Genomic DNA, 19,140 nt, shown 5'->3' on the forward strand with positions numbered 1-19,140 from the left:
CACTGGTCACAGAAACCAACAGAGGAAATCACAAAAATGAGCAAATGCTATTATATTCCTTGGGGGTAAGGGTGTGATGGCCGCTTGTGCAGGTGGAAGGACACTAATTTATGTGTCCATCTATTAAGTAGTAAGTGGCTACAGTTTTCTGCTCACGTATGACACTAGATTGCTGTCTTATACAGTACAGGGCTCAGTATGAAGGTCTGATAGAACAGCATCACGCTGAAGTAACTGTGTGGACTTTACTGCTGCCTGCAGAGCACAGCAAGGATAGATGAGCAACCTTTAAGCATGTTAGCTGAGGCACAGGGGCAGGCTCTATGCAAAAACATGGAGCTCACTGGCAGAACAATTTAGCTTGTGCTAAGCTCTGGTGCCCTGACTGTTGCCCTAACCAGGTTTAAAGCTAACAACTGTATTTTTCCTCATTACAGCCATCATGCAGTCAAAGGACGTGCTCTCAGCTTATCTGGATTTTAAACTGAGCAGAACCTTGCCTCGTTCAAAGATCTGGAGTCAGGCCAGCTCTGAAGAAGACTTGTTGGGTGTTGGGAGGGACATGTAACCACTGTCACTCAGAGTGCAAACCCACTAATTAAGACTAATGACCTTTGTCTAACAGCATGAGCAGCGGGGCCAAGTCACTCAGGAGTGGAGACGGAGGAGGTGCTTGCGGTGGTTCCCGTAAACCACCCAACTGCAGCAGCCATGTTACCTGCTTGGGTTTCTGCTCTAGTCTCTCAGAGAGAGCTCCCATTGCCGGGCACCCATCTCAGGTGTTAGGGGCCAGCTCTCAGCTCCTCTAGGAGAGCTGCTCTTCCTCCTAAATTAGTCAAGCTTAGTTGTAAGTGCCTACAGCAACACAGCGGCAATACCTCTATCAAAGCCTCTTGTCTGACCCTGTCAATGATCTTTCAGCGCAGGGGTGCTTTCAAGGAGCAGGTAGGCGCCACTACATGTTTATTAAGTTGCTAACTTCAACATGTTTCCTAGGTTCATTTGGTCTGTCCCTCCATTTTCATACACAAAGGTATGTATATTATAATGAATTGCACATGCATAAAAAAACCCAAACAAAATACAAGCTAGAACCCAGGTCAGCTCTACTAAAAAACAAGTCTTCTTACACTCACAGCCATGACATGGGCAGAAACAAGATAAAAAACAAACATCAAAAGTTCCCTGAAGGAAGAAGCCTTCTTTCAAAGCCCCCCCCCCCCCCTTTTTTTTTTTTCCCTTCAGTCTCGCTGTTTCCTGCATTCTTTAATGCAGAAGTTAATGCAGCTGGTATATGCTACCTGTGGCCCCACAGTGGACTTGGGCTACTGTACCCTGTTAGCGTAACATGACTTGGCTTGTATTCACCTCACCATTATACTGCTATCTTTACGCAACCTTGCACATATATATTTTGTATTCAACAATTTGTCTCAAAATATCTTATCATCAACCATCTTTTTTTACTCAGTCAAAACATACTTTTGCAAGTCAAAACCATTTTGCAAGTTTTATTAGCCTACTCTCTTAGTAACGACAGACAGTTGCTGCATTAAAGATAAGCCCTACTCCCTCGTATTCATAATCAGAGCTTTTCAGGTCATTTGTCCTTTGCCTATTTCAAACCCAAATTATTCTCTTTAAGAATTGCAGCATATCAGCAAAACTAAAGATTTTTGTTTGTGTGCAAGCAATGGAGGATAATTTACACTTCTGCAAGGCCCTTGCACTGCAAAGAAAAGACCCTCTGAAGCACAGGCCTAGCCAGGAATCATTTCTGCAAGGTCAGAGGAGCCAAAGAAAGCACATATTCCTTAACAAAAAGCTGTGAAACTGTTTGCTGAATAATTCAACTTTAACTTTTCTGGAAAGGCTTGTGAGGTGCAGGAACCATATGCAAATGTTTGGAAGAAGAGAAACAATTTCCTAAGGTGTAAGAACATAAGGAAGGCGCAGATCTTCCTCACCCTCTGGTGTCGGTGCCCTACGAGGGACCAGCAGAGCCACCAGCTGGAGAGAAGACAGACGGGTTGGTTCTGTGCTTTTCCAGAAGACTGGAGGTGTTTGAAGCCTCAAGCACCGCGTTTTGACTGCAGGGCCATGGCTATTGACAGAGGTTTTGCCTTTTCCCAGCTCATCTGGCCAGGAAGGAAGACAGGAATGAAAAGCCGGGGAATGTTGTTTTTCTATATTGTACTCATTTAACAAAGAGGGGAAAGGGAAAAGGAAAATAAAGGGGTGGGAGAAATTCCTAAATTCAAACTTCATTAAGAATATACTGTAGTTTTGCTTAAATAAAGCCATTCTGTTTCAAACCCTCTATGTTAAAAATTATTTGAAGCTGCATGATGTGTCAGAGCCAAAACCCTTGGCAAAACATTAAGAGAAACATCCAACTAGTTATAAAAAGCAATAGCTTTCCTTACCCTGTTAGTGAATTTAGCGTAGGCACGAGACACACAAGATACAAGTCGCTAACCACACAGACTTGCATAAAGCTGAACAGTCTTCCCCTCTTCTAAGAAATACCTGCAAACGTTTATCTCAGTCATGATTTGCAGCGAGAACTGGACATTTTGCCAAAGGAAATAAATCCACTGAACATGGATCCCGTGGTATCTTATGGAGCAGAGCACAGGCTTTCAGAGGTCCCATCTCTTGCTAAGGCATCACACACAGGGTCTTCAAACCAGTCATTCAGTCACTGATCTGCAGACTTATACATGAAGATTCATATTTTGGGTAAGATTTCTTTCTAATGTCAGTGTGAATGCATTTCAAGACATGGTGCTATTAGTATAAAAAATACGAAAATCTAAATCTGTGAACCTACTCTTTGTCACCCTTAAGCCTTACTCCAGCAACTTCATATTCCTCATATTTAATTTTGGTTAGGCATTGGAGAAATGTGTTTATTTCTTGCTTTATGATCTGATAGGATCCCTGCCTGCATTCACACTGAGGCAAGGAAGAGAGGAAGAAGAAAAAGGCTTGTTGGGGTATTTCAGGGATATGGAAAGGTAGCGAAAGGGGGAATAAGACAGATGTTCTAGTTTGCTGGGCTAAATTGCGTGACGTGCCCCATGGGTGTTCATGGCCTCATCATCCTGTGCTGGTGGGACAGCCTGGGGCCAAAGGACCGGTTAGTGGAGCAGTGTCAGAAACTGCTGAAACATCCCTGTGGTGGCTGGGAACGCAGCACATGACTACAAAACCTGCCGAGCAGCAGGGTGGGTCTGTCAGCACCTGCAGACCCAGCTCAACCATTTCTGGGTCCTCAAGCTTGTTCATTTAACAGTGTTTATGGTCACTTGGTCACAAGGGCTACGATGTAAATAAATCACGAGCCAAAGGCTGTGGGGGTCACAGCAGTTTAAGGCAATCCATAACACGGCTGCCTTGGTCATGTCCTCCCCAAAACGTGAGTGCTGCACCCACCCCTTGCTTGTCTGTCCCTGAGGCAATCTGACTCAGGGGGCAGGAGGATGGAAGGAGGTTTGTGCTGGACATAGCTCTCTGGCCTGGCTGCCTGCTCGGCTTGGTGAGGCATGAACAAATACTTGACTCAGATTCAGCCCACTGGCACCAGTCACCCTGAATTATTCCCTGGAACTGCTGCTTCTCCAGTAAGACCTGGGTCCTCAAGGGTTCACAGGTTCCTAAATGGGACACAAAAATTAAACACCTAAAGTTAGGCAAGGTGAATCCAGGCTAGACCTACACAGCTAGGTCTAATAGCAAAGGGAGATACCAGAATGCCAGGCCAAGGGACTAACACCTACCATCCATCCCTATCTCTTCACAGTGCCCTCAGGCAACCTCTGCCATGGTTTCCCAGCCCAGAGGACCCATCCCTGCTGGCAGGGTAACACAGTCATTTTCCCTTTTGGCTGGAAAGGTTACCAATGAGATTCAGTCTAAAACTAACTAACTTCTATTCCTTAGAAAGGATTAGAATGGGAGTTCAGTACAGAATTACACCAAAATGTCCTGTGTTACATATTTGTCCTCTGGTCAGAAAGGAAAGTTGCCCAAGCCAAGCTCTTTCCTGTCTGCTGATTCAGCAGGAGAATCTCTGAGTTTTGCCTGGTTTCCCTTTTTGTGTGGGGTATCAGGAGTGACAAGTTCCTTGGAGAGAACTCAAGGCGGCGGGGGGGGAAAGGAGAGAAGAGAGAGGAAAATACTTGGCAGGCAAAACGAAAGGTTGGGCCAGGACCCAGGCTGTCATTTAGCCAAATATGTTGGACAATCTTCTTTTGCCTAGAAGTCTGCTAGTAATTTGCAGAACAGTGTTGCAGGTAGCCAGCAGAGTCGTCAGTTTCCAGACTCCGCTATTTTTTGGTCTCTGTTTCCCTGGTGAATTTTCCCAAGCAGAACAAAATTTTGTCCAGTTCACAAGGGGCTGCAGCGGCTTCCAGTTCTGCCCAACAGCTGCTTTTACAAGACAGAGCCTTCAAAAGACAGGCTTTCTTCAGAAGGCCACAGGAGGGGTGTACCTGAGCTGCGTGGATTCCCTATATTTGGCAAGGTTTTCTCAGCATCCAAAATGTTGTATGTATTCAGTTGGTTTCAACAAAGCACTTGAAATTCTCCAACAATTCATTAGCCTTGCAAAAGCAAATAGAAAGTACTAATTACCATGGTCAGGAGATAATTTCAAGCAGTAAGACAGGTCTTTCAACCCTACCAGAAACAGTGTTGATCCACAGACCCCAACGATTCACCTAGAGGAAATACCAGCAGCCCCAGCCCCCACAGGTCCATTATCTGAGCCGGAATTGCAGCCCTGCCTCAGAGCACAACTCTCAGCGTGTGGTTTCATCCTCCTAATCCAGGGCAATGGCAGGATACTGCAGAAGGGCAGTCCCCTCACCCCACTTGCGCACACTCACAACGCTTTACTTTTGCTGCTTCTCTTGCTTCAGCTGTAGAGGCTGTGTAAACACTGAGGAGGATAGTTCAGCTCCATAATCCAGCAGAGAACTCATCCATCAAAAAGAAAAGGCTTTTTGAGAACTGGATTCTGTTCCTGGCATCACCCCAAACCTAAAGGATGATCTGGGCAAGGCCAGAGTGTAAGTGCTTAACAAGGATCCAGGGGACTGAGCTACAAAGTAAGTGAGTATAATCAAGTCAGCTCCATGAGCTTGTGCCTCAGTTTCCCTTCTTACAGTGGCAGTAGTAAATACCTGGCTTCAAATGTTTTTTGGGAGGCTTAATATTAATGAAACACCCAGAGATCCTCACATACATACAGGGCTTTCTATTAGTCATCAAAATCATTACAATTAGTGAAAACACCTTGTCCCTTTTAAAGGTACCAGTAATGCAGAAAGCAGAAATCCTTTACTCAGACATAAATATATTCCCTGTTTAGCAGAAAGGTGATGGAAAGTCTGGGAAAGGCGCACTGATATGCATGTATATATTCATGTATTTGAAATGCATTCCGTAGCACTCCCTGGCTCGCGTGCATCTAATAGAATATCTATTTAGGAAAATGTGACTAGCATAACCAGCTATGCAATGCTCACATCTGCTAATCCTTTGCTGCTCAAGTAATCATCTTCACTTGCAGAAAGATTTATACTATTTTGGTTCAGGCAAAGAGGAGCTAAGTGCTCCAAATCTCTCACAGCTGATATCTTGAGGGAAGCATTGCCTTAATATTCCCACTCCAGAAGGGTATATTGACGCAGGGATCTCATTTCTGGCGGTAGGTAGAATTACTTTAGGTAGCTCAGGGAGGTACAAATTAGACAGAGGAAAGGCTTGTGGCTACAATATTTACCATATTGGGTGATTGTTATAGCTTTATTATATTTGCACAGCTTAAACAGCACTGCTTGCTTGACCACAGCTGCTTTTCAGTGCTGTTTTATAATGTACTTTCACACACATGCACGCAGACACCAAACTTCACAGTTAAAAAGCGCCAGCTGAAAGCTTGCCTTGCCTCTCTGAGAGACAAGCACCTGACAGCCTGGGGTCCATTCTGAACTCAGCCCCTCTCCAGCTCCGAGAGTTACTCCGGACTGACACCAGCATGTGGCTCCAACTCAGCCATGTGTATGTTCCTGTTCTAGGGATTCCCTCCGTCAGGGGCGAGGATGGGGTTAGCACATGTGTTCCTACATCGTAAGAGCAGATCACGGATGCCAAACCGAGTCGTGGAGGGAGAGTGGGGTGCCGAGGGTTTTTGCAGAAGATACAGCACACACACAAGCAACCTTGTGTAACAGCCCCACGCTCCTCCACGGCAGATGGGGTGCAACTATCGCACAAGGACACCGCTTCTCCACCCTGCGTACCACAGGCAGCCCTCTCTGGCAGGGAAGTATGGAAACAGTTTGACAGCCAGGTTTTAAACCCTGCAGACACTGTGCACCCTTTTTGGCGCCGTTCCTATGGATGCCTGCCTGCCTGGTCAGCTGTCTTCTCACTGCTGTTTCTCTTTGTGCAGCTACATCAATGCCAGAGCCTGGGTGTGCCCAGCACCCTTTCATCTCCCACTTTGCAGTACAGATGTGTTCTGCCCCTGTCACCATGAATTTCAGAGTACTCCATTGCTGGCTGGCTCTCCCAGAAGAGCTGCGCACCCCCATTCAAGTGGTGTGCGTGCAGGACAGGACTCAGCAATACAGATCTCCTCGAGTACTTTGCTCTTCCAGTTCACAGGCAGCCCCTGTAGATTTCACCCCACAAGTGCCATACTATGTCCCCTGTGGCCCATAGCTAGTAATTCTAGTAAACTGACCCAGCTGTCAGCACAAGTCCTACAGCTCTGATACCACGGTCAGGCACCCAGGCCATGCCCATCAGGGCTGTATGGGCATTGCTGTCTCTCACTCAGCAAATTCCGGAGGAGAAAGCACCTTCATTAAATCTCTTAGGTACTACCTGTGCCCAAATTTTAAGAAAGACATTTTCTCATACAGGAAATTCTAATAGCGTTCTCAGACAGGCTGGAATGATATTAGAATATTAATGTTTGAATGTTTTTAGTATTATAAAATACCTAACAAGCACTCCAGACCCCTCCAGCTCAGACACAATGACCAACAAATATTCACAGTGGCAAAAAAATCATTTATCTGTCCACATACAACTCCTCTAAAAGTTTGCATAAATGTAACTAGGGAAACAAAAGATTGGCTGAATTTCAATCTCTTCATCCTCACATTAAACAACCCATGGGAGCAAATTATTTCTCCTAAAATAGACATAATTAATTGACCAGCAGAATTTCTGCTATAGATCTTGCAACTGAGAAACTGATGTACCTACCTCCTCTGAACAGAACGGTGGTTTTTCAAACCCTCCTCCTTTAAACATCAGGATCATCTTGCCTTTGCCACCTCCTTAAAAACTCTTAACAATTTTCAGTTAATCAATTCTTATGTTGCTCTGGTGATTGTAGCGCTGCTACTCAGTTATTATTTATATCTGTGACAACTGTGGTACAGGGAGGGTAAGATCAGCAAGCACAAGGTCTTGACTTTTTGGGTAATTTTTTTAAAAATAAGCACCATTTACTTAGGGGGTCTACTTATTTACTTATCTGTATTGCAATAGCATCCCCAATCCTCCCTAAGGATAAGGGCATGTTCATTGCTGGAGAGGGCCCTTACCTCAAACTGGTTCAGTAATCCCATATGCAGCTGTGGAAAACAGATGTGGCTGCAGTGTCTTTGAGGAGAAATTCATCTGCAATCCCACTGCCTTTGGGGCTAGCTCCGGTGTGAACTGCCAGCCAGCCAGAAACTCGTGGATGAAGAAGTTGGAAGAGGAGACAGGTGGATTTTGTACTTGATTACCAGAAAAGTGACTCTGCAGGGACCAGAGTCAGCTGTGAGAGGTCACAGGAGCTCCTTGGAGGGTGCATGTGTGGGGGTGGGAGGACAGAAGTTGAATTAAAGACAACTGAGTGATTTTAGTTTAGCTCCTGCCTGGCTCTAGATCAGGATTTACTCTGGAGATTCCACTTTAGTTACTCGTGGTGGAATACCTGCCTAACACCACAGCAGAAATTAATCTCAGAATTAAGATTAGGAAGTAATCTAAGACACAGGCTGAACTGCAGACCACTGCTTAGACCAGTCTAATTGCTACTTAATTCCCTTTTTAGCATGACTTTGCATTAACTGCTTCCACTGGTTCTTGAAGGCCTTCTTAAAGCTACTCTTCTGCAGTGAAACATGGTCATCTTTCATTCTTGTTTTCTCAGTTTTGATCCATAACTGTTCAGAAAGATAAATCTGAAGTCTTCTTTGGTAGTATGAACACTTCAAACCTACGGAATATTATGCTTTTTTTTTTTTTTCCTTTTCTTTTTAATGACCAAGCCTATCAGGTTTGTAACTACTCCTGCTTTAATTCCTCAGTAGTCCTTTCCATCTAAGGCCCCAGATCAGCACAGTGATCTATGATCTAGTTGCTGCTCTGAACACCAGGGCTGCCAAGACAGGGTCCATCCCAACACCTCCCACCTCCTTTGACTGCAGGACCACTCTGTACTGATGATACTACGGCAAGAGGGATTATAACCTCTCCTTGGTCTTCTCAACAGCACATGCTACAGGTGCTTTCCCCGGTTTCTTTCTGGTTATAAATCTCACAGTGACTTCTTAAATATCTACATTCATTGTCATTCATCTGTAATTCCTCACAAAGGGCAACCTAAACAATCATGGGCAACCTAAACAATCACAAACATACATACACCCTTCCCTACGCAGGGGAAATGCCTTTGTGATGCAGTTAGGAAAGTGCAATATTGTTCCGGGACATCACAAGGTTTTTGATGACCATACCTATCCTCTACTCACATATCCATCTGCACTAGAATTTGGTCAGTCATTCCAAACAGCTGCCTTTTCTTTCTAATTACCCTTCCAAAGAACTATTTCTTTCTATTCCCAAATGCAACCCCCCTCCTCCCTTCCAAAATTACAATGGCTAAAGGCCCGTGATGGACAATATTTTGACCTAGTTTCACTAAGACACTTCAGTTTCTATGCTCTTTGGCAATCAAAGCAGGCAAGCATTTAAAATTCTGGGAAGGAATATTGCTGCAGCTTCTTTTTCTAATGGGTTTGGTTTAGGTATTGGCTTTCATGTTTCAGGTTGTTTTGGAGATCCTTCTGAATCTCACAAGCCTATATTGGTGATCTCAGAGATGTTTACTGACGGATGAGTTAAAATATAGTCCTACTATCATTTGGAAAATGCTATAAAATAGATTATAATCTCTGAGATATCTGGACTATGTACACATTAAGGTATGGAGCCAGCCCAAATTTGTGCCAAGCAACCCTCATAGCTACTCTCCAGGACACACTGTTCTACTTGTATACCTGTACACGCAGAGCAAGAGAGATGCATGCACACATATGCCTACATTTTTCAGCCTATGATGCCTCTAGCTTGGAGAGTCAACAGTACAAACCAGCATGTAGTGAAAAACTATATTCAGCTGAAATTGTAGTAGGCAGGAGATGAGCAGAATATTGCTTATGTTTGTGCCCCCATTCCTGTGAACATTGGTGTGAGGCTGTCTGCAATGATGAGGAGTTCCCTACGCAGGGGCAATATTCCCAGTGTGGTTTACCCTCTAGCAAACAAGGGGCAGTTGCCTTCTGTGCTACCACCAGTATCACTGTACAACATGCTCAGAGTATCCACTAATTTTTGTGAGTACTCACTTACTGAGGAGCGCTGGAAAGATCACATGACAAGTCAGTACAGTTGTAAACATGTTTTTCTGTGAAACGAATTTCAAGAGATTTTATGTGTCCTCTCTGGGTGCACCCAATTCAGGTGTCTTTGGAGAGCACCTCCTTCTTTGTATCTTTACAGTAATATCCCGATCTTGGTGCAACGCATCTTGAGCACGGACATTTCCTTCCTGAGAAGCACCATGCCCCAGGACTAGAAAGTGTATCCTTAATCGCAGCTTGACAGACAGCAGAGAGATTTGATGACACTGATTTGTTTCTAGTTGTCTGAACTGTCCCTTCCCCACTTAAACACCACATCTCACATGTACTAGGTTGAGGTTTTCTTTGAGAAACACTTTGCATTGGGTCCAAGACCTCTTGAGGCCAACAGGTCTTGTTCCACTGATTCAAATAAGCTTAGATTAAGTCCTTTACAAAGGACTGCTCTTGAGTTTTTAAAAATTGTTTTCTTGGTTCAAACCTATAAAAGTTTGTATTAAATTTATTTACTTCACTCCAGTGACAGATAAGTAGCCTAGGCAGAAGAGTCATTTGATAAGAAAGCTTTTTTGGCGAACAAGTATCTAAAAGCTCCCATTCCAGCAGAAGTCACGGGTTTGATTGGGTGCTTACCAAAGCACTTCTCTGGTCTGCTCTACACAGGAGATCAGACTAGACAATCAAAACAGTCCCTTTTGAAGCTAAAATCTGTGAACCTACGAGAGTTGTTCAGTTTCCAGATTCCTCCAGTGCTTCACCTCTTTACATCTACATTAATTGCATGAAATCTGTCAACTGTGGTGGTGGATTTTGTGCCAAAAAGACACGTCACCGAAAAGATGCACGATCATTACTTCATTAGGCAGCCTGGTGCCCCAGAAATGAGAACCACTGTAACCCATCCCAGCTACCTGAACCAGCCATTATCCCAAAGGACTATTTAATATTTGCATATTATGTCTCTGTCTCAGCTCCTGTCTGCTCTCCTCATCATCTCCTGCATACATTTGCCAGATGTTGGAATGAAGGCATCTATCTATTCATGAAAGGTCACCAGGCTCAATCAGCTCACATTTCTCCAGATGTTTTGTGATCTCACCACTTACTAACATTCCTAGGAGTTAGCCTGACTCTAGGTCAGAATTACTGGTTAAATTTCCCTGTTTCTCTCCCAACCCATTTTGGAAGTGCCGAGTCCTGCACTTGGGTCACAACAACCCCATGCAGTGCTACAGGCTTGGGGAAGAGTGGCTGGAAAGCTGCCTGGCAGAAAAGGACCTGGGGGTGTTGGTAGACAGCTGGCTGAATATGAGCCAGCAGCGTGCCCAGGTGGCCAAGGCCAACAGCATCCTGACTTCTATCAGGAATAGTGTGGCCAGCAGGACTAGGGAAGTGATGGTCCCCCTGTACTAGGCACTGGTGAGGCCACGCCTCAAGTACTGTGTTCGGTTTTGGGCCCCTCGCTACAAGAAAGACATTGCGGTGCTGGAGCGTGTCCAAAGAAGGGCAATGAAGCTGATGAAGAGTCTAGAACACAAGTCTTATGAGGAGTGACTGAGGGAACTGGAGTTGTTTAGCCTGGAGAAAAGGAGGCTGAGGGAAGACCCTCCCGCTCTCTGCAGCTACCTGAAGGGAGGTTGTAGGTGGGTGTCGGTCTCTTCCCCCAGGTAACCAGTGATAGGATGAGAGGAAATGGCCTCAAGTTGCACCAGGGGAGGTTTAGACTGGATAATAGGAAAAAGTTGTTCACTGAACGGGTTATCAAGCATTGGAACAGGCTGCCCAGGGAAGTGGTTGAGTTACCATCCCTGGAGGTATTTAAAACATGCGTAGATGTGGTGCTTAGGGACGTGGTTTAGTGGTGGGCTTGGCAGTGCTGTGTTAACAGTTGGACTTGATGATCTTACAGGTCTTTTCCAACCTAAATGATTCTCTGATTCTATGATTCTGTGATTAGATCAATTTCTATCCAGCCCCTAGCCTCACTTCTGCCCACATTTGTCTCTGAGAAGCTACTAATTCTGGAGATAGATTTCTCCCCAGTATCCTTGTGCCATTTCAGAAGTGTAAGTCAGCAAAACCTCCTTATTGATTTGCTACATGCAGAATAGACCCTTCAGTCATTACTAGGAAAGGATACACAGATACTTTCCAAGTTGGTAGGGTACTTTTACGATCATTTACATTGTCATAGTTTCTGTGCATGTGAGTAAGCTTTCCCATTTAATTAATAACCTGAAGACTGTGGTGAGTGAAGGTGCAACCTCAGCAATTGCTCATGCAATTTTTGTGCACAGAATCTTAAAATCAGGTCCAAATCCTCCATCAGCAGCTTGCCTTATGTTACTATCTCTTTTGAAAGCTATCATCAAATTTATTTACACATACTTTGTGAAATTGGCACCTAATTCAATGTGACCATAACAGGAAATTAACTAAACATCGCTTAGACATGTTTCTAATTCTGTAATGCGTTAGGGGCCACTTCGTCCATGCTGAAGTGTAATTTTGAGGATCTACAGCAATATTGTGGCATGTAAACAGAGAGAGTTAAAATAGATTTTTTAAATACTTAAAGTCTTTTTATGAGTGTGAGATAGATTGACAATAAAGACAATCAGTTAATGAAATAAAAGGCAATTCTATTAAATTGTTTGGATGCTCGTAAACTTATGAAGAACACATGTATCATGCCCATTCATGCTTCAATATTCCTGCAACCACTTGATTTACAGTCCAAATCTGGGGTCTATGGCTTGTTTACTTTCTCCTGCAACTCTAAACTGAAAGCAAACCTTTGCAAGCATGTGGCTCCTTTCAGACAAGCTGAGAAAGAGATAAACAGTATAATTTTTTCAGTTTCACAGTACTTGGCATCTTAACTATCACAAATGCAGTGAATATGTGCAAAGTGCAAATTCTTTGGATTACCATCTACTAAGTTCCTCTTGCCATTCTACAAGGGATTTGATTCTTTCATTTTTTTCCTTACGGCTGTGTGATCTTTGTCCCTCAGTGTTTAAGGAGAACTGAGGAATTGTACCTTGACACAGGAGTGTCATTGTTGCACTTAATGTAAACAACTGAACAAGGCAAAAGCAGTGAGAGTTGTATTGCAGGGTTCTCCCTCCATCCCCTGCGCTCCACGCATGTCTTTGGGAACAGTGCTATGGTGAAACGATAGCTATTGGGCCTGTCGGGAGCAATTTTGTCCCCTCTTTGAGCATGCTCCAAGTCAAAGGGGACTGACTTGCAGCACACTTAGTGGCTGAAAATGCAAGTATCCCCTATCTCTCCACCTATACAGCTGCTCCTACTGCACCCATCACAGACACATCTGGGAGCTTTTATTTGTGGGAAACACGCTAAGTGTGTCAGACAGATAAGAAACACTCTTAATATCTGGTATTATATGTTTTCCAAGGGGGGTGACCGAAGGTTCCAGCAGCTATGTCATTTTCCCCTGATTGTTTTCAACAGGAAACAGAAACAATCAGCTTCAGCATGGGCTTTATGATACAAGCGAGCCTTGGGTGGATTCCAGCCTGATCCTGGAATCCCAGCAGTTGACTGTCCTCCCAATCAAAACCCATTTATTTTCTCTCCCACTATGTTTTCTCGGGGCTTGATTCTGCAAGGTGCAGTGTCTGTTGGCCAGGAGCGAGGAAAGCCTGGAGTCTTTTCTGAACTGAAAGCACATCTGAAGTCTCCCAGGAGTCTGCGGACAGGGTTTGTGCATACCTCAGCGTGCTGGAGCTGGAGTGACCATCAGCTCATGGGGACGAGCCCTTATCCACTTCTCAGCATTTCAGTGAAACAAAGCAAGCCTCCCAGAGAAGATTTGTCATGTTTCCAAAAGCACAGAACTCCCTTATTCTGTCCTCTGCCCTAAACTGCAGCTTGGAATTCATCCTCCTTCTTCCCTAAACAGCTAAGATTCAAGCTAAATAAAGGTATTGCAGTTTGTTTTCAGCTGGAACATGTTAGCTAAAGGAAATATTGGAAATTACAGTGCAATCGTGCCACACCATTGTGATTGTGTAGCTGATAACTCTGCAGCCAGCTCGCAAATGCAGCTGAGAGAGCTCTTTGTTAACTAGGAAAAGGAAAGCGACAGTTACGAAAAATGAGCAGTCACTAAAGATTCAGGACTTACCCTGAGTCATCCCTGGCTCCCTTGTCTCCTGCTGATGTTTTCATCATTACAGCAAACTTTTAAGACACTTTCTGCTTCACAGTGGCTTTAGAGTTCCTGGGAAAAGAAAGCAATTCCTTTCCATCGCTGAGCAGAACCTCCACATCCTTAGGTTTTGTACTGAAGATGATATTTCACGGGACGGCAGGGGGAGGATGTTTATAACCGGCTTCAGGCTCAGTAGTATTGGAGGGCAGAGGACTAAACAAGCACTGAAATGAAAGCAAACTACCAAGAAGGTCTGATTTTAGCCGCTCTTACTTCTACTTCCTGTATTTATATGAACGGGGGATTTCAGGAAGAGGCAGTCTTTGGTGGTCAAGGGTGTGTGTGTGCGTGTGTGTTATAAAGCCATATTTAGTAGCGAAGACAGGTTAACCTTATTAGAAAGAAGGGCCTGAGACTGTCAGCTTATTTGTTTCTCTAACTTAAGTAAGTTTTGGGGGAAATTGTTTTACAGACTACAGGTATATCAGGAGGCAACAGAGCATGGTGAACTTTATAAAGGATTTTATAAGGCAGCAAGGCAGTAAGTCTCCGTCTGCAAATTCCTGAAGCATGTGTATTTCTATTGCTTGAGTAACTGGAACCAGATGGAGCTTGGAAACCTTTCTATTTACACAGGACCTGAGAAAACGAAATGTCTAACACTGGCAGAGGACAGCTTTGCAAAAAAATTCCCAGTTAAAGCAAAAACTAATGATAAGGTTGTAAGACTGCTAGTAACTGAACAGCTATCCATGCTGTGAAGCTCCAGTCAGTCTCAGAGCACATTTGACCTGGAGTTACTTAAGCGGTTGAGTAGTGTTTGCTGTACTGGAAACCCGACTGAATATAGACCAGCTGTGGAGTCTGGGGACTGACAGATGTGCTGTTAGGGCTGGTGGCACTCCTATTTGGCAGCCCTATCGTTCCGGAAATATTTGTTGTTAGGAGAATACATGATGGAAAAAATAAGGCAGAGGTATAAAGCAGAGGCAGAGAAAAGCAATTGTAGGGAACGGAGGGGGAGACAAAGGTAACTTTTTGCCCCTTTTATCTTTAGAAGGAATGTTCCAGCTTCCCAAGAGTAAGTAGACGGTGCCATACAGCCCACAGCAGAAATGCGAATGCCAGGCAGCTGCCAGTGTATCCGCACGAGGGAAACCAGACCTCAGGGTAGAACAGAGAGCCAATTCTGCTGGCACTTTACGATCAAGTCACACCTTCTGTGTCATGCAAGACAAACTTTTCTCAGGGGTTTTTTGATCAAGCCTGTAACTTCTGTTGACATAGGAAAATTTGTCTTTTAGCTTTCAGAAGGATTTCTCTTAGAAAGTCAAAAAGTCTGACTGAAAGGCTGCATGATAGAAAATTCACCACCCTTCTATATGTAAGGTGTCTTAGTCCTTCATTGTTGACATTATTTAAATTCACACTTGATTTTTGGCCTTGACTTGTCCAGTTTTAAATTTTCAGCTACTGTATCTCATAATGCTCTTTTCTGCTAAATTAAGGAGCTCTTTGCTCCAACTCATGTAGTCATTTTCAGACAATGATGAACTCACTCAATGAAGAATTTGGCCCTCTTAGACAAACTGGTTGGCTGAGATTCACTCAAACCTCGCTGCAGGCGTGTCAGATCTCGGCTCTGAATCCTTCTGTTGATTCTGGGCACAGAGGTCCAAGGAAAAAACACGCTCTGGATTTGTTGAGCAGCTGGGCACCTTTGAAATGCCCCCTGGGTCTTGGCATAACAACAGTCTCCTAGATGTATCACACAAATGGCACTCTACCCCAGGGTTTCATTTCCCTCCACTGAAATTCAACAGGGACCAGGCCCCTTAGAGTTTACTCTTGCTTTGCTGGAAAATTAAGTTCTCTGAGACAAAAAAAATCATCAAGGTGTGCTGCTCTGCATGGGCCTGCCCAGATGGGGAAATCTGTGTTCACACAAACTTGCAGCCATCCTAGGCAAAGACCTACGATGCTGCAAATGCAAACGTCAGTTTCCAGAGAGTGTTAGGCATTTCCAAAGATGTTGTTAGGGACGAAGAAACAAAAGGACTAGAACTATTAAAAAGACCCAGGAAAAAAATGCTAAAATTACAGAATACAAAAATCCACTATTGTGGTGCTACTTCAGTTTCACATGATTTGAGAGAAACTTTTTTTTGTGTGTGAAATCTTTCACACTATTTACAATTTAAAGAATGTAGAGTTTCAGGAATTTGAAGTTTTGAAATTAGTTTTGTTAAAGATATTGACCAAACTTCATGGAAAAATTCTCATATTTTTCTGAAAAATGTTTAGTATTTTTGCAACATAATGAAGTATTTCTGTAAAGTATTTAAAATATGAAGACAAATTTCAGTATAAGAAATTTTGTCTGAGCTTTTGCTGAGCGTTTTAAGCCAGAGATTTGAGAGGTTTGGAATGTGACACTGTGCTAGTATCAGGCTTTGAAAGTAAACAATTATACAAAAGTTAAATTACAAAATAATATCCAGTTACTGCAAAACGCTGCTTATCTGTGATAGATCCAAGACGAAAGGGGGAATTCTTTTCTAGGACTGACTCACCCTTTCCATCTCAAGCCACAGCATGTTGCAGCCCTTTTCTGTATTTTTACGCAGCAGAGTTGGAAAGGTTTAAAAATGGCTTATGGGGGAAGCCCTCAAGCACAATGAGCACTTTGACGATAATAAACTGCTTTCAGCATATGCACAGATTATATGACAGTTCTGCTTTCCATACAGTAGGAAGCGGCTGCATCAATAATATGGCATATGGCAAGAGCCCGTAGGAATTGTCATGCCTATTGTGTCACTAATCTGTAGCTTATGTGCCTTTTATAGAGCCTATTACATAACAGATCATGATGGGTCATCATGTCAAACCTATGGACGATTAAAAGAAGAGGCACTTTCCACATTCAGATTTTGATTTTTAAAAGTTAATTCTGTGTGTAAGAAGGAATCTTTTCCTTCCCCCTGCTTAGAAGTTAGCCTAGCATACACCAAAGAATGAACCCTTATGCAAAAGTCAAAGAACGCAGGATATCCCTTTGCTCCACTGCACTACATGCACAAAACCCACGGTGGCTAATGACAGGTTCACACAGCAACAGGGATTACACAAGCTTGCGCTGTGGTTGAGAAAAACAAGGTCAAGCTTTGTTTTAGCTTGCATCTCCTGCTAGCAAAGTGGCTAGGAGTATTCATGAGAAGACTGTTGTCTAATGAAATTGTTAATGCACCTGGAATAGATGAAAATGTGGGTCTTCTGTCATTCAGTTCAGCAGGGCCCAGATTTCACCAAGAAAGTGCAGGCATGTATCCTAGTTGGGTCCTGAAATTTTAGATTTTCAACAATAAATATGAAAATGTTTCACATGTTATCACCATCTGAGAAGAAAACAGAAAACACTTTAGTTGTTTATATAATTTATTGATAGTGTACATATTTTTATATAGTGCATTACAATACTGACTGCTATAATCTTTTAGAAATGCTGAATTAGCTATATTTTAAAATTTTCACAACAAAAATAATCAAATATCATGCCAACATTTTGTAACAAATTATCACATTAAATCCATTTGGATTTCATAACATATTTATCTGTACAAAGGACCCCATATCACAGAGCATTCACAGTGCATAAGGTCACAGTCCTTGAAAAAATAAATAACATGATAAATAGATTTCTGTTATTTACAGTTTACAAACCCATCCCTTTCTGTTTTCAAAGTAAGCAGTTCTAGAAAGTTTTAATAATATTTAAAGAGGTATTGCACCTCCTAAGGGTGCACTGCAAATGCCTGCAAGTATGAAACACAGGGAATTTTAAAAGGTTCAGAAGTTATTTCAGTGATCGTAAACTACTTCAAATACAACGGAGGAGATAGTGGGAGCCAAATTCTACTCTCAGTTCCACTGATACAAATTTGTGCCAGCTACCAGGACTTTAATGAGCACTGGCAACACTCCCAAGAACGTGAAGGCAAGAATTTAGTCGTAACTCTGCTGCAGAGTTTCAGCCATTTGGGGAAGCAGATTTACAAGTGTTCTTTGCATACATGACTGGCATATGAATGATGGCCATAATCTTGCTGTAAAAACCCTCTGAAAGGAAGCATCTCAGTTGGTATTAGTCTTTCTAGAAATTATACCTGTCTGGTTTTGATATATTATGATACCTTTAGATTTTGTCACAATTCCCTATTGCTATAAATCAACCTTTATATTTGTCTTTCAAGTTCACCAAGATCATCTCAGTGATAAGACGGCAATGATCGCTTACATTCTTTGTGCAATTAAAAGAAGAAAAATAAATGGAATTCAATTAAAACTGGTAATTCTTATAAGAAAATATCTAAATGGCATTAGTTTCCCATAATCATTCTTCCAGACAGTGCACTGTATGTCAGAAGTATGGTAGCAACCAGAACAACGGGATGTACAAATTGCCACAAGTACTACACATCTCAGCCTGTGGAGAAGGAGCTACATGTATCTCACATTTCAGGACAGGGATGTACAGGATTTCACAGCTTTCTCTGGGGAGAAAGTATAAGGGCCCCACACAGGGGAAAATGTGACAAAAGTGTATGCTCAAGTTACTCAAAGGAGGTTTTTAAATTTGTACACAGTAGGTCAGAAACTGGAATGCACATGTCAGTTGAACAACGTTCTTCTCTTCAGCTGTCGTGGTTTTACCCCAGCCAGCAGCTGAGCACCACGCAGCCGCTCGTTCACTCCCCCCACCACCCCCAGTGGGATGGGGAGGAGAATGGGAAGGGAAAGACAAGACCTGGTGGGTTGGTATAAGGACAGTTTACTAGGATAGCAAAGGGAGAGGGGAAGACAAAACAAAACAAAACAGTACTTAACAGAGTATACGAAACTGGTGATACAGAATGCAGTTTCTCACCCAAGGACCGTACAACTCAGACCGCCTGCTCAGGCCTGTCCCGAAACCGGACTGTCCCCAAGCCACACGTCCTGGAGCTGCTACCGCCCCTCCCCGGCTAGCCCCCCTTTTATGCTGAGCATGATGTCACATGGTATGGAATACCCCCTTTGGCTAGTTTGGGTCACCTGTACTGTCTATGTCCCCTCCCAACTCCTTGTGCACCCCCAGCTGTCCCACTGGCAAGGCGGTGCGAGAAGCAGAAAAGGCCTTGGCTCTGTGTAAGCACTGCTCAACAACAGGTCCACATAACAAAAACATCTCTATATTAT

General features: G+C 43.3%; 2 protein-coding genes across 6 annotated transcripts in view; both read right to left on the reverse strand.

The window, feature by feature from the left end:
• Window positions 1-14,147, reverse strand: part of RIN3 (Ras and Rab interactor 3) — a 69,729-nt gene extending 55,582 nt beyond the window's left edge. The window contains exon 1 of the mRNA XM_075753651.1: window positions 13,876-14,147. Within this exon, the coding sequence (XP_075609766.1) occupies window positions 13,876-13,922 (47 nt within the window). The 5' untranslated portion in view covers window positions 13,923-14,147. The remainder of the gene's footprint in view (window positions 1-13,875) is intronic.
• SLC24A4 (solute carrier family 24 member 4) overlaps window positions 1-19,140 on the reverse strand; it is a 410,963-nt gene that overhangs the window by 286,010 nt on the left and 105,813 nt on the right. For 3 of the 5 annotated variants that reach the window (XM_075753657.1, XM_075753661.1, XM_075753663.1), the window contains one exon: window positions 17,349-18,589. Coding sequence is in view for 1 of the 5 variants with exons in the window: in XM_075753662.1 (XP_075609777.1) it covers window positions 17,284-17,300 (17 nt within the window). In the remaining 4 variants the exon portion in view is untranslated. Of the gene's footprint in view, window positions 1-17,197; window positions 17,301-17,348; window positions 18,590-19,140 lie in introns of those variants that run through there. The other 2 variants (XM_075753658.1, XM_075753662.1) reach the window with 2 other exon arrangements.

Source organism: Balearica regulorum, chromosome 5 (genome assembly GCF_011004875.1).
Source record: "Balearica regulorum gibbericeps isolate bBalReg1 chromosome 5, bBalReg1.pri, whole genome shotgun sequence".
NCBI lineage: Eukaryota > Metazoa > Chordata > Aves > Gruiformes > Gruidae > Balearica > Balearica regulorum.